This window comes from Phodopus roborovskii, unplaced genomic scaffold, assembly GCF_943737965.1.
Source record: "Phodopus roborovskii unplaced genomic scaffold, PHOROB, whole genome shotgun sequence".
Classification (NCBI taxonomy): Eukaryota; Metazoa; Chordata; class Mammalia; order Rodentia; family Cricetidae; genus Phodopus; species Phodopus roborovskii.
The window spans coordinates 2,367,599-2,386,742 of NW_026125506.1; the positions used below are offsets into that span (position 1 = coordinate 2,367,599).

Sequence of the window (19,144 nt, forward strand, 5' to 3'; positions counted from 1 at the left end):
CTCCACTGTTTGACCTCCTCATCTAACACTGGTCTACATGGCCCCCTCCATTGGTTAGTTCCAGTGTCAGAGAGAGAGGGAAGTTAAGGCCCCTGTAGGATCTGGAGGCAACAACCAAGCTTGGCAGTCTGTGAGGAGTGAGGTTTCTGCTTCTGCTCTGCCATCACAGCCCATGCAAGTTCTCCACTCATGACCGAACAGCACACTTTCCACACCAGGCGAAATTAACTACAACTCAGGCACAGGCTCTCTATGATGGTGGCTATAACCCTCCTGGTTCTATTCCTAATATGGATTACATCTCTTTGTCTTGCAGACAATCCTGGGGTTGGCCTTTGGAGGCCAGAGGGCACGGATCACCTCTGGGGATGAGTGTGAGTGGGAGATGCTCCATGCTCCTGGGTTATGGTCAGAGACCTCCTGGGAGCCTCGGTCTGTCCCCCACTCCAGACAACACTTCCATTCTCCCAAGCCACCTTGTCTCCTCACTGCCCAAGTCCACATCACACCTCTCATCTTCCCTCTGCTTTGCCTGACACTGTGGCTCTGAGTACCCACCCCCACGCTTCAGCTCCCCCTCCTGTAGGACAAGGCAGAGGACACCTTTGCAATCCAGGGTGGAGTAGCACGCTAGCTGTACCTCTCCAGCTCTGCTCCCACAACACTTGACAGTGCTTCCCACCACTCCTCAAACAACTGCATCTGGGAGCCTGGTCTATCCTTCCTCTCTGGCATCCCTGAGTGCCCCCTCTGCAATGCTCCACAGACTCTTTGTTTGTGTCTCCCTCCCACACACACCTGTTGCCCTCCTTCCAGATCCCTCAGTTCCACCTCAGACTCATTAACTCCTGATCCCCAATCAGCTTTCCACCTGGCACCTCCCCCTGAGGGAAGCAAGTGTTGCCTGATTTCAGTCCTTTCCTGGACTCTCAGTTCAGTCTGCTAGCTCCACCTCCCACCACACCCCGCTCTGGCTCTGCTCCGTGGCCACATCTGTTCAGCTCACAAAGCCACAAGCAGGAGGGGAAATCAAGATGTCCCTTTGCTTACCAAAGTGTCCTTGAAATTGTGTATGGTGCCAAATACAGAGCAAGTCCTCAGTAAACAGACAGACAGACAGACAGACTGGATGGCTGGGTGTATGGGTGGTGGCTAGATTGATGGGTATAGTGAGTAGATAGTGGATAGGTGTGGGGATGTGTGTGCGGGCATATGGAAAGGCAGACTGCAGTGGTTTGGATAAGAATGGCCCCATGGGCTCACAGATTTGAATGCTTAGTCATCAGGGAATGGCAGTATTTAAGAAGGATTAGAATCCCCCTCCCCACCCCCACCCCCGTCTCTGTCATCTCTGTCTCTCTCTGTGAATGTGCGTTTCTGCAGAGTAAGATATAATTCTCAGGTACTGCTCCAACTCAATGCATGCCACCATACCCCCTGCCCTGATGATAATGGATTAAGCCTCTGAAACTGTAAGCCAGCCCCAGTTAAACGTTTCCTTTGCTGCGGTCAGGGTGTCTCTTCACAGTGATGGACCAGTGACTAAGATACAGCTGAATGGATGGATTGGTGTGTGTGTGTGTGTGTGTGTGAGTGTGTGTGGCTGATGTGTGTGTGAACAAAGAGGTGGCTGTATGAGTAAGTCAGTGTTTCCGGCTGCAGCTGCCCTCCAGAGCACAAACCATGACTCCTCAGGGATGCATGGAATTGACACTTCCCACCTACCTCCTGGCTGTTAAATCTACCAAACCCACAAGCTGGGAGAGGGCTCTGACCTGTGCGATGAGGTCTTTGTGTTTCTGCATGAGGCCATTCAGGTCATCCTGGTCCTCATCGATGCGTTTCAGGAGGTCTGCTCTCTCAAACTGCAGCCTGTACAGCTGTTCATCCACCTGCAGGGAGGCAGAGGCCGAGCAGTGAAGGCGTGGGCAATAGTGCATACCGGATGTTCAGGTAGGTGTGGATACAGCCTGTGTGACCTCTAGGAATCCATGCATACACGTTTAAAGATCCATAGTACAGGCGTGTAAACGCACACCTGCATTAACCCCGAGAACAGGGACGTTGTCCTACACACAGGCCTATCCCAGCGTTGAGTACCAGACTTGGCACCCAACAGGTGGCAAATAAATGTCTATTGTGTGGGTGGATGAATTTGATTGGGGGGTTCTTTCCAAGGGCATTTCTTTTGCATGAGTATTTGATGATTTGATATGTATGTATGTATGTGTGTGTATGTGGGCATATACTGTGTATGTGTGTGCTTGTACATGTGTAGGTGTGTCCTGGTTAGTTTTTTTTTTTTTTTAAATCAACTGGACTCAACTTAGAGTCAATGGAAAAGAGGGACCCTCAGTTGAGAAAATGTGTGTGTGTGTATTATGTATATACATGTATATATTGGGCCATTTTCATGATTAATGATTAATGTGGGAGGCCCCAACCCATTGTGAGTGGTACTACTACCTAGATGAGTGGTCTTGGGGTGTATCAAAAGCAGGTGAAGCAAGTCATGGAGAGCAATCCAGGAGGCAGTCCCGCCCCCCCACCCCCCACCCCCCCCCCCCCGTTATGGCCTCTTCCTCAGTCCCCATCTCAGGCTCCCTGCTCTGACTTCCTTCAGTGATGAACTTCAAGCAACAATAAGAAATAAACCTTCCCAAGTTTCTTTTGGCAGAGCAATAGAAATGATGAATGAACAGAAGTAGGCACCCCATTGTGGAGGCATTGCCGTGATAGACCTGATGGTGTGTTTTTTGGAAGAGCTGTGGTGCTGTTTGAAGTTTGGGCTGCAAAAGCTACTGGGTGCTTAGAGCTCGGTTGTGTGGGACCCTGGAATGAGAGCGATGAGCAGTAGGGACAATGGTGGCCTGGCTTAGGGAGGACAGCAGCGGCTGTACAGTGGCGCTCACCTGAGCCTGCAGACAGGCTGTGTGTGCCACACACCGCAGCGCCAGAGAAATGGCGCCCCTTGGATCCCAGAGGCTCATAACAGCGACCTCGACCTCGACATCAACCGCTCCACTTTTTATGCTGCCGAAGTTTCAGTTTTGCTTTGCAATGATTGAGACCGTGCACTCGATCTCCCTTCTTTTGAAGTAAGAAAGTCTGGAACCGTTTTTAAAATAGGAGCCCACAGTTAAGAGACTTTGGAATTTGAAATGCTGGGTATTTTAGAGAAAGTTTGGACTCTGAAAAAGACTTGGGCATTTTGAAGAAACTAAAATTTAAAGTGTTTGGATTTTTTTTAAAAGACTGGGGAACTTTTACAGCTTAAATGTTTTAATATTATGATGTTACTATTAACATGTAGTCTTGGGGGCAAACGAGAAAGGAAAGGTTACAGTTGGATAGTGAAAGTATTTCTGTGTCCAAGCTGACAAGGGGCCGATTGTTTTGGTTTAGTTTTTCATCAATTTGATGCAATGTAGAGACATTTGAAAAGGGGGAGTCTCAGTTGAGAAAATGCCCTTAAATTAACCTGTGAGGCATGGTAACTGCGAAGGGGCCAGCCCATTGTGGGTGGTACTGCCCACTAGACAGGTGAGCCTGGGTTGTGTAAGAAAGCAGAGCAAGCCATGAGGAGCCACCCAACAGGCAGCTCCCTCCATGGCCTCTGCATCAGCTCCTGCCTCCAGGGGCCTGCCCTGTCTCTCCCCAGTGATGGAGTATGGTGTGAGTGTGTAAGATGAAATAAATCCTTTTCTCCCCAAATTGCTTTTGGTCATGGTGTTTGTCACAGCAACAGAAACCCTGAGACAATGTGTGTTGCACATGTATGTGTTTCTGGACATGTTCCCCTTAACTTAGAAAGAATAAAATACAGGAGAAAAGGGCTCATTGGGAGCCTGCATGAGTCTGAGTTAGTTCTTCTCCTTTTCTATGCGGACTATAGAATTCTGTATATCGAGTACAAATTTAAGCCGGGTCTGATCATCCAGACTCCGGGCATTGGATATGGCTCATCTGCCTCCCTCCAATGGTGGTGACCACACAATAATAATGGATAGCAACGTCTTCTGATGGCTGGGAGTTGAAGTGAGCCTGTTAGAGACATTATTTTCTCTTAGAGAAGGTGGGCTGCAGCAGTCTGGTGGCAAATGACAAGAGTCTCCATGGTGGTAAGAACACAGTAAGGCTGTGAGAGGCTCCTGGGGGCCACCTAAGCTGTGAGCACACAAATCAGCTGTGAGGGCACATGATCAGCTGTGTTCATCATTGTAGGTGCAATCTCATGCTACTGGGCTCACAGTAGAGCCACAAAAATTTTCCTTGTCTTGCCTTTATAAATTGGATCTCACACCATCATGTGCATGTATGTGTGTGCATGTGCATGTGTGTGTGAGCATTGTGTGTGCATGTGTGTGTGTGTGCATGCGTGAGTGAGTGTGTGTGTGCGTGCATGCATGTGTATGCTTTCTGTTTAACTCAGTATCCAGCACCCAGTAGGACCATAATAGATCCCCTTTGATTCTTAGGGAGCTGAGCAGTCAGTAGGTCCACCATGAGTTCCCTTATCCTTCTTATAGAGCTGGATGCCCAGAAGGAAGGTCTACAACAGAAGCCCGTACCCCCCCCCCCGTGACTCAGTGGGGTCTCAAGGGATGCCCCATAGAGCCATCCTAAGCATCTTAGTCCTATACAAGGCTATGTCCCCAGCAGGCCAATGCCAGACCCTGAGCCTGCACTCTGGGGCCGTGGGAGGTACAGTACCAGGCTCTTGCTCCGGGTCACATTCTCCAGCTCACTGTGCATGTTCTCCAAGTCCGTAGTCAATACCTTCTGGGTCTTCAAGGCGTCCTCACATTTGGCCTCACTCTGCTCCAGCTGGACAGGAACGGGGGTACAAAAGGAAGGGAGAGAGTCACTTCTCTAACACCCTTCCTCCCTACCAGGCTATTCTGGAACCTTCACACCCGTCTGTCAACACACAGTGTGTGAGCAGGGAGTATTTGTGTGTGAGGAACCCTGGTCTGAGCTCTCTTCAGAGCCAGCACTGTCCTGTGACAGGGCTGAGATCCTCTGCCTCAAAGCCTTCTTATCCTCTGTCTTCTCATCTATTGGTAGCCATCACCCGGGCTCATGCTGCCGCCCCCCCCCCCAGGAGTGACAAGTCCCATTCAGGAACCCCTATCAGCCCGCAAACCCTATGTCCAGTGTGCAATTGACAGTGCCCCATTGTGCCCAGAATTAGAACCTCCATACAGAAAACACACACACACACACACACACACGAGGAAAACACTGAGGACTCAGAGTGGGTCTGTGCCACGCCCAAAGCCGCACAGTTGCAAAAAAAAAACGAAACAAAACACCCCACAGAGACAAGCCCAGAATTCCCTAGACACACAGCATACTTTCACTTTAGAAGCCACCATTTCCTGAAGAGCTAAAGATCCAATCATTGAGCCCCACACCTGGAACCCAGCATTTGGGAGGCTGAGGCAGGAGGAGGACGGTGAGTCTCAGGGCCACCCTGACTCTAGAAACAAAGTGAAACAAAAGGCCTTTGGTCTGGGAGGGAGAGTGGCCAGGGTCCTGCTGAAGAGGCTTCTGCGCGTCCAGCCCGAGGCTGCGCACTGCCCACTTGGAAGCGATTCCACCATCCCTACCCCAGCCACCAGACAGACAAACAGCAGCTCTAATGTCAAAGTGCCCCACCCATATGTCACTGCAGCCGTGATGATAACGAATGGAAGGGTGTGGGTCACGGGCATTGGCATGGCACCATCCACAGAAGAGATAAGACTAGATACATACGCCAAGGTAGAACCCCCAGGCCCCTGGTGGGGCAGGGAGGCTGGCAAAGGGGCTCCACAGAGCCAGGGAGCAGAGCTTGAATAAGGCCTCACTGAGAATAAATCTGTCCTGACACAACCAGGGGAGAGGTCATAGCAAGAGCACAGCCCTGGGGTAGAGCAAGGCACCAAGAGCAGGTAGCCAGGCAGCTGCACCTCCAGAGACAAGAGGGGACGAGGCTGAGGATGTGCCCAGGGGTCAAGGCGGTAACAGAGGAGCCGGCCACAGGCTTGGACTCCATTCCAGGCTGTTGGGGCCTCTCAGGAGTGAGTGATGTGACTGCCCCCTGGCTGTCATGGGGAGGAAGGGGACCTATGATGGATGGGTAGTGAGGACACATCGTGGTCCTCCTGGAAGGGGACATGGAGGTGCTCCAGCAGGTGGAGAGAGGGTTGGGTTTGGAGAGAAACAGAAGGATTCACAACTGTGAGTGCTGTTTCATTTGTACAGTGCTGAGGAAGGACCCCGGGGCCCTACATGGACCAGGCAAGTGCTCACCGCCAACCTGTATCCCCAGCCCCTGATGTGGGGATTTTAAGCCTTATTGTGGAGTGGAAGAGCACAAGACACACACACACACACACACACACACACACACACACACACACATCCCAGACAGGACGATTACAACTTATTTTAAGGAGGCATTTGAGGTTTGACAAATTGGGGGAGGGTGGGTGGTCTAAGAGGTGCACAGGGAGGTAGGTCTAGATTCTACCCTATTCTGTGTGGGCTGAGCAAAAATTTCATAGCCCAAGGCCCTGCCAGGCAGCTTGGTGGGCATCATTCCGGGATGTTAAAGATTCCAAATTATTATACTCCAGGGGACAGGAAGAAACACAGGCCACGGGGTCCACTTCCCACTATGGATTACCCATGCAAGAATCACCCACTGGCATTTCCACGCCGAGGCCGAGTATGAAGTCGCCAGTGGGTCACTAAAAGGCTATTCTCTGCCCCTAAAGGCCAGCTTGGCATGCAGGGTACACAGTAAGGGCTGCCTGCTGCTACATCTTCCGCTGTGAGTCACCACCCCCCTCCCCTCCACGGACAAGGTCTCTTGTGTTCAAACCAAACATTCACAGCAGGGCAAGAGGGGCCAGGGTCAGCTCAAGTCCAGGCCTCTACCTCTCTTAGCCTCCTGTGGGCTGGGCTACTGCTGACCTCGCCAGCACAGTGCACTTGGTGTCTGCTGGAGGCCATCAAGGCTCAGTGTATCTTCTACATTGTGTCTTTTTTGTTAAGCAATGTAAATGTGGCTCTCATACCCAGTGAACACTGGCCTCATCCCGACTCTCAAGTCCGCAGCCTCTGGATATGAACACTGCCAGACATCATGGGGTGAGATATTTCTTCACCATGGCTGACCCACCTACCCTGAGGGGGCGGGGCTTGGATATCACAGGAAGGCTAGGAAAAACCTAGAGGGCAGACACGGCGGGGTTCCAGTGCGCCTGTGACCTTGAGCAGACTACCCAGAGTCTTTGAGCTTTGGTTTTTCCCAACCACAAAACATGCGTGGGATGGTTCTGTGTATTGAGCAGGCCTACAGGGTACAGGCAATGAGTTGTATGTAAGATCGGGATGGCACACACAGGTCTTCAAAAAGAACCTTCCCCTGCCCTGGACACTTCCAAGTGTAGATTATCTCGCCTCTACAGTAGCCATTCCCATCCTTTCTGGTTGCAAGTGGAGGGCTTGGTGACTTGTACAGCCATAGACACTGTAAATGGCAGGATCTGAACTCAAGCCTGGACAGTCACTCAGTCTCCACCCGTCTCTACAGACTGTGTGAGAAATGTCTAGCTCCCAAACGTCCATTTGTTTGTGATCAACCTGACTGCATGCCCAGCTGGAGACAGACTATGACACTCCTAATACGCGCTGGCACCGAGGACATTGAGGTGAAAGGTGGCAAGAGACCTTCCTTCTGATAGCACAAGTGAATGAAGTCAGGGCCCCCACATGTCGGGCAAGCCCAGCCTGGGAGACACGTTTGTAATGGTGCATCCAGATGCAGCCACCTTGAAGACTGAGTCACAGTTCTGCCCATTTACCCAGAGACTTCTTCCCTACTTAGGCTGAGCTGAGCTAGGTGGCTCAGAACCCTGCCAGGAGAGTAAACAAGTCAAAGGCACACACACACACACACACACACACACACACACACACACACACAGCACACAGCATGGACTGGGAGAAAAACTGATCTATGAGTGTGTGTGTGTGTATGTATGTATATGATAATGTATGAATGTATATGTGTGTGAGTGTGTGAATGTATATGTGTGTGAATGTGTATGAGTGGGTATGAGTGTGTGAATGTGTGAGTGTGTGAATGAGTATGTGAGTTATAAATGTGTTTCAGTGTGTGTGAGTGTGTGAATGTGTGAGTGTGAATGTGTGTGTGTGTGAGAGAGAGAGACAGTGTGTAGACACATGGTGCCTGCATGTGATGGGAGTTGTCATTCTGTAAATATGTTTCTCATACTGGTTAATGAATAAAGCGCTGTTGGCCAATAGGAAAGCAAGATAGGCGGGACTAGGAGACAAGGAGGGTTCGAGGCAGTAGTAAGGAGGAGGTCAACATGGAGAGTCTGGAGAGAGCAGGATGCCAGCCGGCTCTCCAGTAAGATGAGACCACGTGGAAATACATAGATTAACAGAAATGAGTTAATACTTAAGACAGTTAGCCAATAAGAAACAAGTAATTGGCCAACAGCACTGTATCAAATACAGAGTCTCGGTGTGTTAATTGGAGCTGGCGGCGGGCGGAAAAACCAAGTCCTTACGTGCATGCACTTGCTGCTCCTGTGCACAAAGGACAAAGGATCAAAGGATGGAGCAGCCCCCCCCCCGTGGTGGTGGGGGGGGGACAGGCCTCCAGGCCTCCAGGCTCCCTCCCTACACAGGAGGGAGAAAGCTGTCCTTCCTATGGGGCTGGGGAGATGGGAATTTCCACACTCCCTCTGGCCCTGTGTGGCCACTGGATACTGCAGTATCCCCCAGTGCAGTGGCAGGGGAAGAGGGTGACACCCCACTTGCCAAGGTCAGATTCCAGTCTTCAAGGCTCCAGACCCAAGTGCTCCTGGCTCCCACACCCCTTATATCCACCTATACACAGTTCCTGCTTAAAGACCCCTTCCCCATTGTCTCAGCCCTCACCAGAGACTTTCCACTGTCTCTCCCCATCCCCACTATCTCTCTACATCCTCACCGCCTCTTCCCACTTCCCAGTGTCTCTCCCCCACTCCCATCGGACCCATCCCCACTCTGTCTCCATCCCCCTCTGTGACTCCAGCACCCGTCACTAGCATTCGGAGTGGGTGATTGAGAGCCCCATCGCATACACATCAACCGTAAGACACCGAATGACTTTGCTTTCTTACGAGAAGCCATCTGCCTGCTTTAAATATGCGGGGGACTGTTTTCTTTGGACTTACAGGGCTTCTAGACAAGTCAGCTAGACATATGGAGAGGGGTGGAATGGGAAAGCTGTATTTCTGTACAGAGCTCAGATCCTAGATTTCTGGGTTTGGTTGAACAACTTGAGGGATTTAGAAGTGCAGAATTAAAAATGCCACAGGGGGAGCGTCACACGTGAACTCACAGGGCGAGCCTGGGCGCTTTGCAGGCTGGACACCTACAGAGATCGTCACCCACAACCCACACTGAAGACAACCCCAACCACATGCAGCAAAAGCCATCACTGCAAACCTATTAAAAATGTCCACTGGGGGGCCAGGGAGATGGATGGCTCAGTGATTAGGAGCACTTGCTCTTCCAAAGGATCCAAGTTTGGTTCCCAGCATTCATGTTAGGTGGCTTACAACCGTCCATAACTCCACCTCCAGGGGCTCCAATGTCCTTTTCTGGCCTTTATGAGCACCTACAGTCATGTTCACATACCCCTAATCAGACACATACCTCTCTCTCTCTCCCTCCCTCTCTCTCTCTGTGTGTGTGTGTATGTGTGTGTGTGTGTGTTATATGAGTGTGTGAGTGTGCACATGCATACGGGGCCGGGGCCAGAGCAGAACACAGGGTGTTCTCGTCTATGACCATTCACCTCGCTGCTTTGAGACAGGGTCTCTCTCTGAACTGGAAGCTCACCGCCTCAGTTAGGCCAGCAGGGAGCTCGAATGATGTGCCTTTCTCTATCCCCGATGCTGGAGGTACAGGTAGGTATCCAAAGCCATGCCCTGAATTTCACATGATGCTGAGGATCTAAACTCAGGTCTTTCCCACTGAGCCATTCCTCCTGGCTCCTACACACAGAATCTCACCCAAGCTTTCTTTTTCCCTTTTCCTTCCCCCCTCTTGCAGATTTTTCTCTTCCTCTAAGCACCCTTCCTCAGATGGCTCATGGTGCTCCAGCCTTCGGTGGAGATGGCTGGCAGCCTGTGTGGTCACTGGGGATTTATTCTATGTAGACACATTTCCAAGCACCAGTGCTGACGTCCCAGAAGCCACTGAGTTAACGTTATTCTGGGGGTTCAGGGTCAGGTCACAGAGCAGAGGCACTGCAGGGTGCCAGGTGGTGTATAAACAATTTACTCTCCAGGTAGTGTCACCTTGGGGGCTCAGGGCTTTGCTGCTTGCCTAGCTGGGTAAGTAGAAGCCGTCCTTTAGACAGAAAACTAGATTTCTCTGCCTGTAATGTAAAAGCGGGGCCTTCTTCATGCTCCGTTCATCACCGCCTTGGAAGTGTCAATATTTGTGGGCGAGCAAACCTGTGACCACCATGTTTCCAACCAATTACAACATGGTCTTTATCTCCCCTGACAGGAGGAGGTTAGGTTAATATTGAATCAATTCCCTCCAACATCATCCTTAGAAGGTGGGGGGAGGGGAACAAAGTTCTTCAAATAAAACACATAGTGAGACCACTGTTCTGAGGCTGCAGGCTGGGGAGACATGTCCCCAAGGTGCCTGGTCACACAAAGACTCCCATCAGTGCATCTTCCCAGGGCTTGTTAATTACCTCCCCTGTCTCACGGAAGCACAGGTGACACACGGTGACAAATGCGCCAATTAAGGGCACCGGGGATAGATCCAGGGTCATCAGTCTTCTCTGATGGGAAACCCAGGCCGGTAGTTAATCACAGCTGGGAATCCATGAAGATGGGCAAGGCCTAATGGCCCAGCCACAGTCCCTGGGGGAAGGGCCCACCAGAGCACCAGAGGTTCTGGAAGGATGTGTTGCACCGGGGATGTGGCAGGGCCAACATCTGGACCTCTGGATCCCTGGGTTCAAATCCAGTTTGCTTCTTATAGCCTCTGCGATTCTGGTTAAGGAGGAGAACCGGGTGGCTAGTGACACAGGAAAGACGGCAGGTCATGGTGACTTCCACCCCAGCCACGGGAGACAAAGATGGCACTCGGAGAGCATGCTGAAGTCAAGATCAGAGGACAGATAACCATTGGGCAAAGAGGAATCTGAAGGTAGAAACTAGAGCGCCACAGAGGCATAGTTCAAGCAAAGTTGGCGGAGGGGGGGGGGGAATAGACATGAGGGACCGCCGTGGGGGACACACTGCTGGAGACGATGGTGAGATTGGAGAAAGGAGCTTGGCTAGGCACACCACAGGTCAAACACTTAAGAATGTAGAGTTGCTGCAAAGGATGATGGGAAACAGGTTGTAGACCTTGTATGCAAGGAACCAATCTTCCTCCAAAGGTCAGGTGGTGGCCTGGGGCTCAGGCTGAGGGCAGCACCCAAGTGTTATTTGAAAAGCCCCAGTGTGAGGGAAAAACTCTCTCGGTAACACAAGCAGCTTTAGAGAATTCGTGGCAGGAAGCTACAGGTGGCTTTTAACAAGAGCAAACAGAGCACAAGAGACTGACTAGGGAGCCCCGTTGAGGGCAGGGCCAGAGACCTGTGATCTTAGCAGGCAGGAGAGGGCGTGGCCCTGGGTGTGAATTAGGTAAAACAATAAAGATTTGTGTGCAAAACCCATTCCTCAGTTAACCAAAGCCGAGCGCGTGCCTCCTCCAGGAAGGAAGGTCACGGACACGGATCAAATGAAGACTAACTGAATAAGCAAACACGTAACTAACCAGCACCCAGGAACTGCCACTGGCTTCCGCTCTTTCCTTGGAGCAGGTATCAGCTCCTGCCAACCCCTGGTCTTACGGATGTTACTGGTGCAGCGATTATCTCAATTATCCATCTTGGTTGTTGGAATGACTTGTTTCCAGGTTAGTTTCAGTGAAAACATCCCATGGGAACGAATTAGCGCTTTATGGAGAAACCAAAGAAAGATGCTCCCTCCACCCGGGGCAGCCAACACAGGTGAGTGGTGGAGGGGTGCCACCCAGGGTCTTCTTTCTGCCCTGCTGTCCCTGAAGGGTTTTTGTGATACAGGGTCCCATGTAGTCCAGGCTGGCCTCAAACTTGCTATGCAGCTAAAGATGACCTTGAACTTCTGATCTTCCTGCCTTCACACCCCAAGACCTGAGGTGTGTGTGTGAGGTGCTGGGATTGAAGGCCCCTGTCCAGATTTTCATACATGCTGAGCAAGCAGCCTGCCAGCTCCATCTCCAGCCCCAACCTTGGAGGTCTTACAAAAGGAATTCTAAAGATTTTGTAATCTGGTCTTCTTTGGAGTGTGGTGCCTTCTGTAAGATCAGACACAGGTATCCCTGAAAGATAGGGGCTGGCTCAGGGTCACCTAGGCAGGGATTGAACCCATTACACAGCTCTGTCCAGTCCCCTTACAAGATAAATAACCTTCTCCCTTGGGGTTCAACCTTCCATGAGCAACCTGTAAATACCCAGGGTCCACCCCAGTGTTTGACACCTTTATTGGAGTTCCTGGAGTGACAAGTTATGACCATAGTCCACTTTAGGGAGAGCTGAATGTGAGACTCCTCCCGACATGAAATTAGAAACACCAGACAACATACCCTAGACTAAAAATTTGGGTCTTTTCCAAGTAATAGAACTGAGGTAGACCAGATGACCATCACCCCAGAGTCAGCATCCTCACCTGCAAAATGGTTGCACTGCTAAGGTGAAGGGAATTTTGTAGCTAAGAGGCTTCTGGCCCATGAGATGGTTGCTTAAAATTCAGATCTGAAGCTGATCATGGTTGTTCACACAGTATTCCCAGTACTTCAAAGGCCTAGGGTGGAGAGTTCAAGGCCAGCCTGGGCCAACTCCTGCCTCCAAAGATCAAACTAAGCAGATTCTTTATAACCCAGACTTGATTTCAGAAGAGAAGGAAGGGAGGGAGGACTAGAAGCATGCTGTTCTAGAACAATGCTCAGCTTGTTGAGGTGCAGCTGTGTTCAAGGCTCTGCGGTCCAGCCTGGTCCACACCAGGCTCTGGACACTGGTTAAGAAGATTGAATTAGGTGAGCCAAGGTTGGCCTTTCTTGGCATGTGCTTTTGGGTAAAGTGCTCCATCAGCGCCTCAGATTTTTGGGAGCACAATGGGCTAAATGCAGGGATATCTAACTGTTTAGGCAAGGGTCATTGGAAACAATACATGCTGTCGTCAGCCAAATCTCATCTGCAAGTCCCATCAGTTCAGAACAGAAGTCAGGCTCTGCTAGAAGATGCCAGTGGCTCCTTTCTTACCCACTTGGGATGAAAAGCCAAGCCCTCGCCACTTCCTTCCTTCCTCCCAGCATAAGGAGCTGACCCCAGGTAGCAGACACCTCTGAGCTTCCCTACCCAGGACCTTGCCTTGTCCCTTCCTCCCCCAGAAGCAGGCCACTGGAAGCATCTGCGCCACTGTTTGCCTTTTCCATCAGGTATGGATTTCATACATTGGGTACCGAAACTTTTGACAATCCTTTCTGTATCTCTCACCACTCACGTGGCATGTGGGAGGTGCCGTATAAATACCCGTTGAGCAAACACATGGAAAAACGGAGGAAATTGTTCAGCAGCGACGTGCAAATTCAGCTCACTCTCCCTCCTGCTTTGCCGTCCCTGCCTCTGTCCCTAGGGCCATCAGGCATAGGACAAATGCCAGACACCAGACAGGAGCTGCAGTGGTACCGGGAACCATCACTGCTTTATCTAATTATCTCTGGCTCCTGCATCCGGACACGTGTGCCAGGAACCAAAGTGACCTGACCTCTGGTCCAGGAGCTCCGGTCCTTACAGTCATTTCCATGACAACAGCGGCAGAGAGCCAAGGCTGTGCATCCCTTTGATGGGAGCCGGGTACAGTGAGCTGGAGGAGGACTTTCGGGAGAATGAGGGTTTTTGATTCTGCTCAGGCTGCCCTCATTAAACACGGCTGCTTCCTGGGAACACACATCTTAACCCCGGAGAGGGACTGTCGGGAATACCTTCAAAAGGGGGAGAGGGGAAGCAGAGAAAACTACCCGTAGGCGACTCGGAGGCCGTGAAGCAGGAACAAGGGATGTGAGGTTCTCACTCTGTAAGGCGCATGCTCAGTCCCAGGCTGAGCCAAGATGTCCAGGCCTCCCCTACTCTCCTCCTCCAACAGGTAGGAAGATGAATGTGACACAGAGACCCTGGTTCTTCACTCAGGGTCAAAAGCCTCAGGTCCCAGCTCTGTTGCCTACTCCCGTGTTACCTGGCCACACATATCACCACCACTGGGCAGAAAGTCCCCGGTATAAAATGGTCATGGAGCGCCCCTCTGCACCCCCTGAAGGTCTCACAGTGACTAAGTGCATCTGGTTGCAGTATGCTCACAGGGTGAGCGAATGCCCTGCCTTGCCCAGGACACAAGACAAAGAGGATTTGGAGTAAGCCAGAACGTTGGTTATCACGATGAGAACAGCCCAGTAAGGGAAGAGAGAAGATCCCAGTGTCTCCTGGGTTGGTGGAACTTTGTCCAGTGTTCCTCCCCCCCCCCCAGCTCTCTCTCTCCTCCTCTCTCCCTCTTCCCCTCCCCCCTCTCTTTCTTGGCCATTAGGTGGGCTTCTCTGCTCTACTACGCCCTCTCTCCCATGATGTTCAGCCTCAAGGATGGGGCCAAGTGATCACGGACTGAACCATGGAAATCCATGAGCAAGCCTCTGCTCATTGGCTGACAGGAGGTACTAAGCTGCGCGGCGATAGCAGGTAACAACGTGTACAGAGGATTCAGTACAGGCAGGAGGCATGGAGAGGATTCCATCCAGTGGCAGCTGGCAACCCTCACAAGACCTTGACCAGTGTCATTAGCATCCAAGCAGGCTGCCAAATGGCTGTTCCCCTGCTTCTGCCAGGAGGCGACTTTGCAACATTAGCCCTGTACCTGCGTCTTCTATACCCAGCCCTGGTGGCCACCAAAGGCATTCATACATTCACACATACTTAGTTTCAGCCAGTTCACCCCAGCCCTAACCTGCTCATGCCCTCCATGCAGGCACAATTCGCTCCACGCAGCAGAAGGGAACAGATCCTGCCCCTCTCCCTCTACTGCCTTGTGACTTCCTGGCCTGCTTCTCCACCTCCGTGCAGGTGGAGGAAGCCTCTGGTTGTGTTTCTCAGAAGAGCCCCCGCCCCGTCTCACTCCATCTCACTCCTCACCTGGCTGTGCACCTTCTCCAGCTCTTCCTTGCTGACTGACGTCTTGCTGTCCTCCATGGTGGCCAGAAGGAGTTGAACGTCAGACAACAGCGCGTGGGTCCTCCTGAGGTCCCGGCGGAGACGCTTTTCTACATCAAAGTCACGATGGCCAATCTGGAAGCCAAAGAAGGGCTGGTCTAAATGCAAACCAGTGACCGGGACGAAGGTTCTGAGAGCTAAGCTCCGTGGGCTCACCTTTGCCTCCTCTGGCCTCTCGCATGGCATCGTGGCCCTTACCTTTAAGCCTAGCACTGGAGAGGCTTAGATGGAGGCACTGCTCTAAACCTGAGGCCAGCCTGGGCTACAGCATGAGACCCCCCTCTCAAAACCACAAAACAAAACAAAACAACAGCATAAAGACTGTTTTCCACTCTCAAATGCAAAGTGAGACAGTACCAATCATCAGGACGCTATGAAACTAGACACCTGCTCAGCCTTGTGAGTGCTCAGCCCCAGGGTTACCACAGGACCGTTCATATCACCATGATCTGGAAGGCCTGGCTCCTTCTGTTCTTTCCTCTGTATCAAGCTAAGGACTTCCAGACTCTTTGGAGAAGTTGGGGCAGCCCAAATAGGCAGTGACCGTAACAGGAATAAGAAGCCTCCTGGGGGGCTCACTGGCACTTGATTTGATGTGTGTGTGTGTGTGTGTGTGTGTGTGTGTGTGTGTGTGTGTGTGTGTGAAAAGGTCAGGTGGGATCCACACAGAGACTCTCTCCACATCATCCCCTATTACACTGCTGGTTGCTGTGGAGTTAGTTCATCATGGCTCTCAGCAAACAGCAGCTGTATTCCTTCCAAAACCCCAAATGAAGCTTTGAAATATGAATCAGGTCGTCTTCAACAGGAGCCGTTTTCTATGGGTGGAACTTTACCCAGGAGTGCACAGATTCCTTCCTCCAGAACTGTGCATTTGTCAGGGAACCATGGACAGGAAGGTCACAAAGATGCCACATTCTGTCATGGTGACTTCCATGTCTTCCCAGAGGCCAACAAGACAGGTGCAGGCAAAGCACGGAATAGACAGGGTCACACTGGGACCCCGTGTGAACTTGGTTAGTGTCCCTTAAAGACACCAGGAAGATCCAGTGGCAAAAGCAAAGTACAGGGTCCAGCCAATAGATGGACACCGAAAAGAATAAGATGTGTGTCTCCTCATAGGGTACTGGTTCTCAGCCTGTGGGTCTCAACCCCTTTGGGGGTCTAATGACCCTTTCACATGCCTAAGATCATCTGAAAACACAGGCATTTACATAACGACTCCTAATGGTAGCAAAATTACAGTTATGACGCAGCGACAAAAATAATTTTATGGTCAGGAGGTCACCACACCGTGAGGGACTGTATTAAAGGGTCACAGCTTAGGAAGGTTGAGGAACTTGCTTTTGCATGTTAGGGATCTCTGCCTGCCTGCCAGATGCCTCTCCTGGGATGCTAAAGGTGCTTCTGGAATATTCTAGAAGCGATATAGATTAAGAATGAGGTAGTTCAGGCTCTAAACCCCCAACACACCATTTGCTGGCGGCAGGAACCCTGGCAGAGTCTGCCGACACCTCAATCGGGACTTCCAGTCTCTGAGAGGGTTTTGAGAAACCCTAATCTCTGTGTTGAGATAAGACGGGATCGGGTGTGGGGGACCAGGCGTGACAATGGGTGGCCGAGCACTCCGTCACTCCGTGTGTCAAGTACTTCACAAACACGGGACTACAGTGACTGACTGATGACCCAGCCTGCGCACCCCAAGATTCCGTGTCACGATTTCTCCATGGCGGGCTTGAAGATGAGCTGGCTCTTGGAATACAGCCTCTCCTCCCCCAGATGGATTGCTGTGGTAAATTTAAAACATTGGTCTATGGTATAAATACACAGCCAGAAGAGGGGTGGAGTTCAGGAGCTGAGCTGAGCTGAGCTGAGCTGAGCTGAGCTGTGCTGCAGGCTGGGCACCCTGCCACACTCTGTCACGTGCAGTCACACTTAGCTCCCATGGCAGTCCCTTAAAATACACATTGTTATTATTATTGCCCTTATGAATGCAATGCCAGCTCATGTGTACGGGAAGTTCTCTAAGCAGCAGGAACGATTCTAAATGCTCTGTGGTGTGGACTGCATTTAATCCCCGCCATGAGCACATGGTCTTCATTGTACAGGGAGGAAGGATCTGAGGGTGGTAAGGGTGATTTTCCGGGGAAGACAGAATTGGGGTATGAACCCAGCTGTCGTGGTGAGAAGGAGGCAACTTTAGCAAGTTATATCATCAGGGAGGCAAGTTTGCTGCTGCTACCATCACCATCACAACCACTGTCATCATCACCATCACCGTTATTATCACCATGACTGTCATCATCATCACCATCACCATGGTCACCACCACCACCATCATATTCCATTGTCTGGATATTTTGCCTGTGTACTGTATATGTGCCCGGTGCCAGTGGAGGCCAGAGAGGGCTTCAGAGCCTCAAGAAGTGGAGTTGCAGACAGCTGTGTATTAAAATGTGTGTGCCAGGAATTGAGCCAAGGTCCTCTGCAAGGGCGGCCATTGCTCTTAATCGTGGAGCTGTTTCTCCAGATCCTCTGTTTAGTTTTCACAAGAAATTTCCACCGAGATGCAGAGGAGCCAGGCACTGGACTTTGGATATAGCTGCCCCTAGCTAGTGGTACAGGGTCAATGACCCAGATAGAAGGCACATCGTGAGCGGAGAGAGGATGGGTGGTCTGGCATGTGGACTGCTGTGTGATTGACACAATGGCATAAAAACCTCCGGAGGTATGGGCAGGTCACACAGTAAGAGATGGTCTGGAGCTCTTGGAACAGAGGGACATGAAGGCATGCAGCAGGCAAGTGATCTATCTGCCTGGGAGAAATATGCAGAACTCAAGGATGGACCTCAGGTTACCATGTGGACCTCTAACTACCGCTCCACTGCGTCTAATGGGACTGTTTCCTGCAGGCCTGTTGCTTGTTTTCTGTGATGGGCATGTGTTCTGTACTTTTCTCAGACTTCATGCTTTATGGCAATGACAGGATATAGACAGCATCAAGTATCTATCCTGCACCCCAAGGGGTTAAAAAGCAAACTATTTTTAAAAATTTAAGAATTGCATATCCAAACTTAGAAAACAGAACACTATTTTGTAAACAGATGCACACTAGTTTTACAATTTTAGTTCTATCTCAAACAAACACCACAAGGAAAGGAAATTGTAAATCAACATCATGATTTGTTTTTTAAAAAATCTTTAAGTGTCACCATCCAAAGGGGCAAGTGCTAAAAATCTGGTGCCTTGGGTATAGACAGCTGAGAGTATGCACTGTTCTTCCGGAGGACCTGGATTCAGTTCCCAGAACCTGCTTGGTGGCTCACAGCCACTTGTAATTCAGCTTTGGGGTACTTGAGGCCCTCACACGAGGCACTGCACTTATGTGAGCATTCCGACACACAGACATACATACGCACACACATTGTCACAGTGGTAAAAATAAGTCATTAAAAAATCAGACGGCTAAGTAAATCGACATGGAGGATGGATCGGGGACACTGCATTTCTACATGGGGAGCTCTCCACTGAACATCATTGTGAGGTAAGAATCAATGGTTTTTTCAGTGGGTGAAGATGCATTTTACCAGAGAAGAGTTACTGATCAACACACACACACACACACACACACTGGGAATAGTCACACGACTAAGCCTTAGCAGCATTCATGTTAAGCAGGGGGAATAAGAAAAGTTTATCTCCTAGCATGTCCCTATGCAGCCAGACCAGAGGCCAGTGGGTAAGTAGGAGGGAACCCACTACACA

At 50.8% G+C, this 19,144-nt stretch overlaps 1 protein-coding gene across 1 annotated transcript in view; it reads right to left on the minus strand.

Moving 5' to 3' along the window:
* The window catches only part of Myo18b (myosin XVIIIB), a 189,161-nt gene that overhangs the window by 58,620 nt on the left and 111,397 nt on the right, over positions 1–19,144 (minus strand). Inside the window, exons 39-41 of the mRNA XM_051176362.1 lie at positions 15,302–15,454; positions 4,714–4,827; positions 1,776–1,892 (exon numbers count right to left, since the gene is read on the minus strand). Of these exons, the coding sequence (XP_051032319.1) occupies positions 1,776–1,892; positions 4,714–4,827; positions 15,302–15,454 (384 nt within the window). The remainder of the gene's footprint in view (positions 1–1,775; positions 1,893–4,713; positions 4,828–15,301; positions 15,455–19,144) is intronic.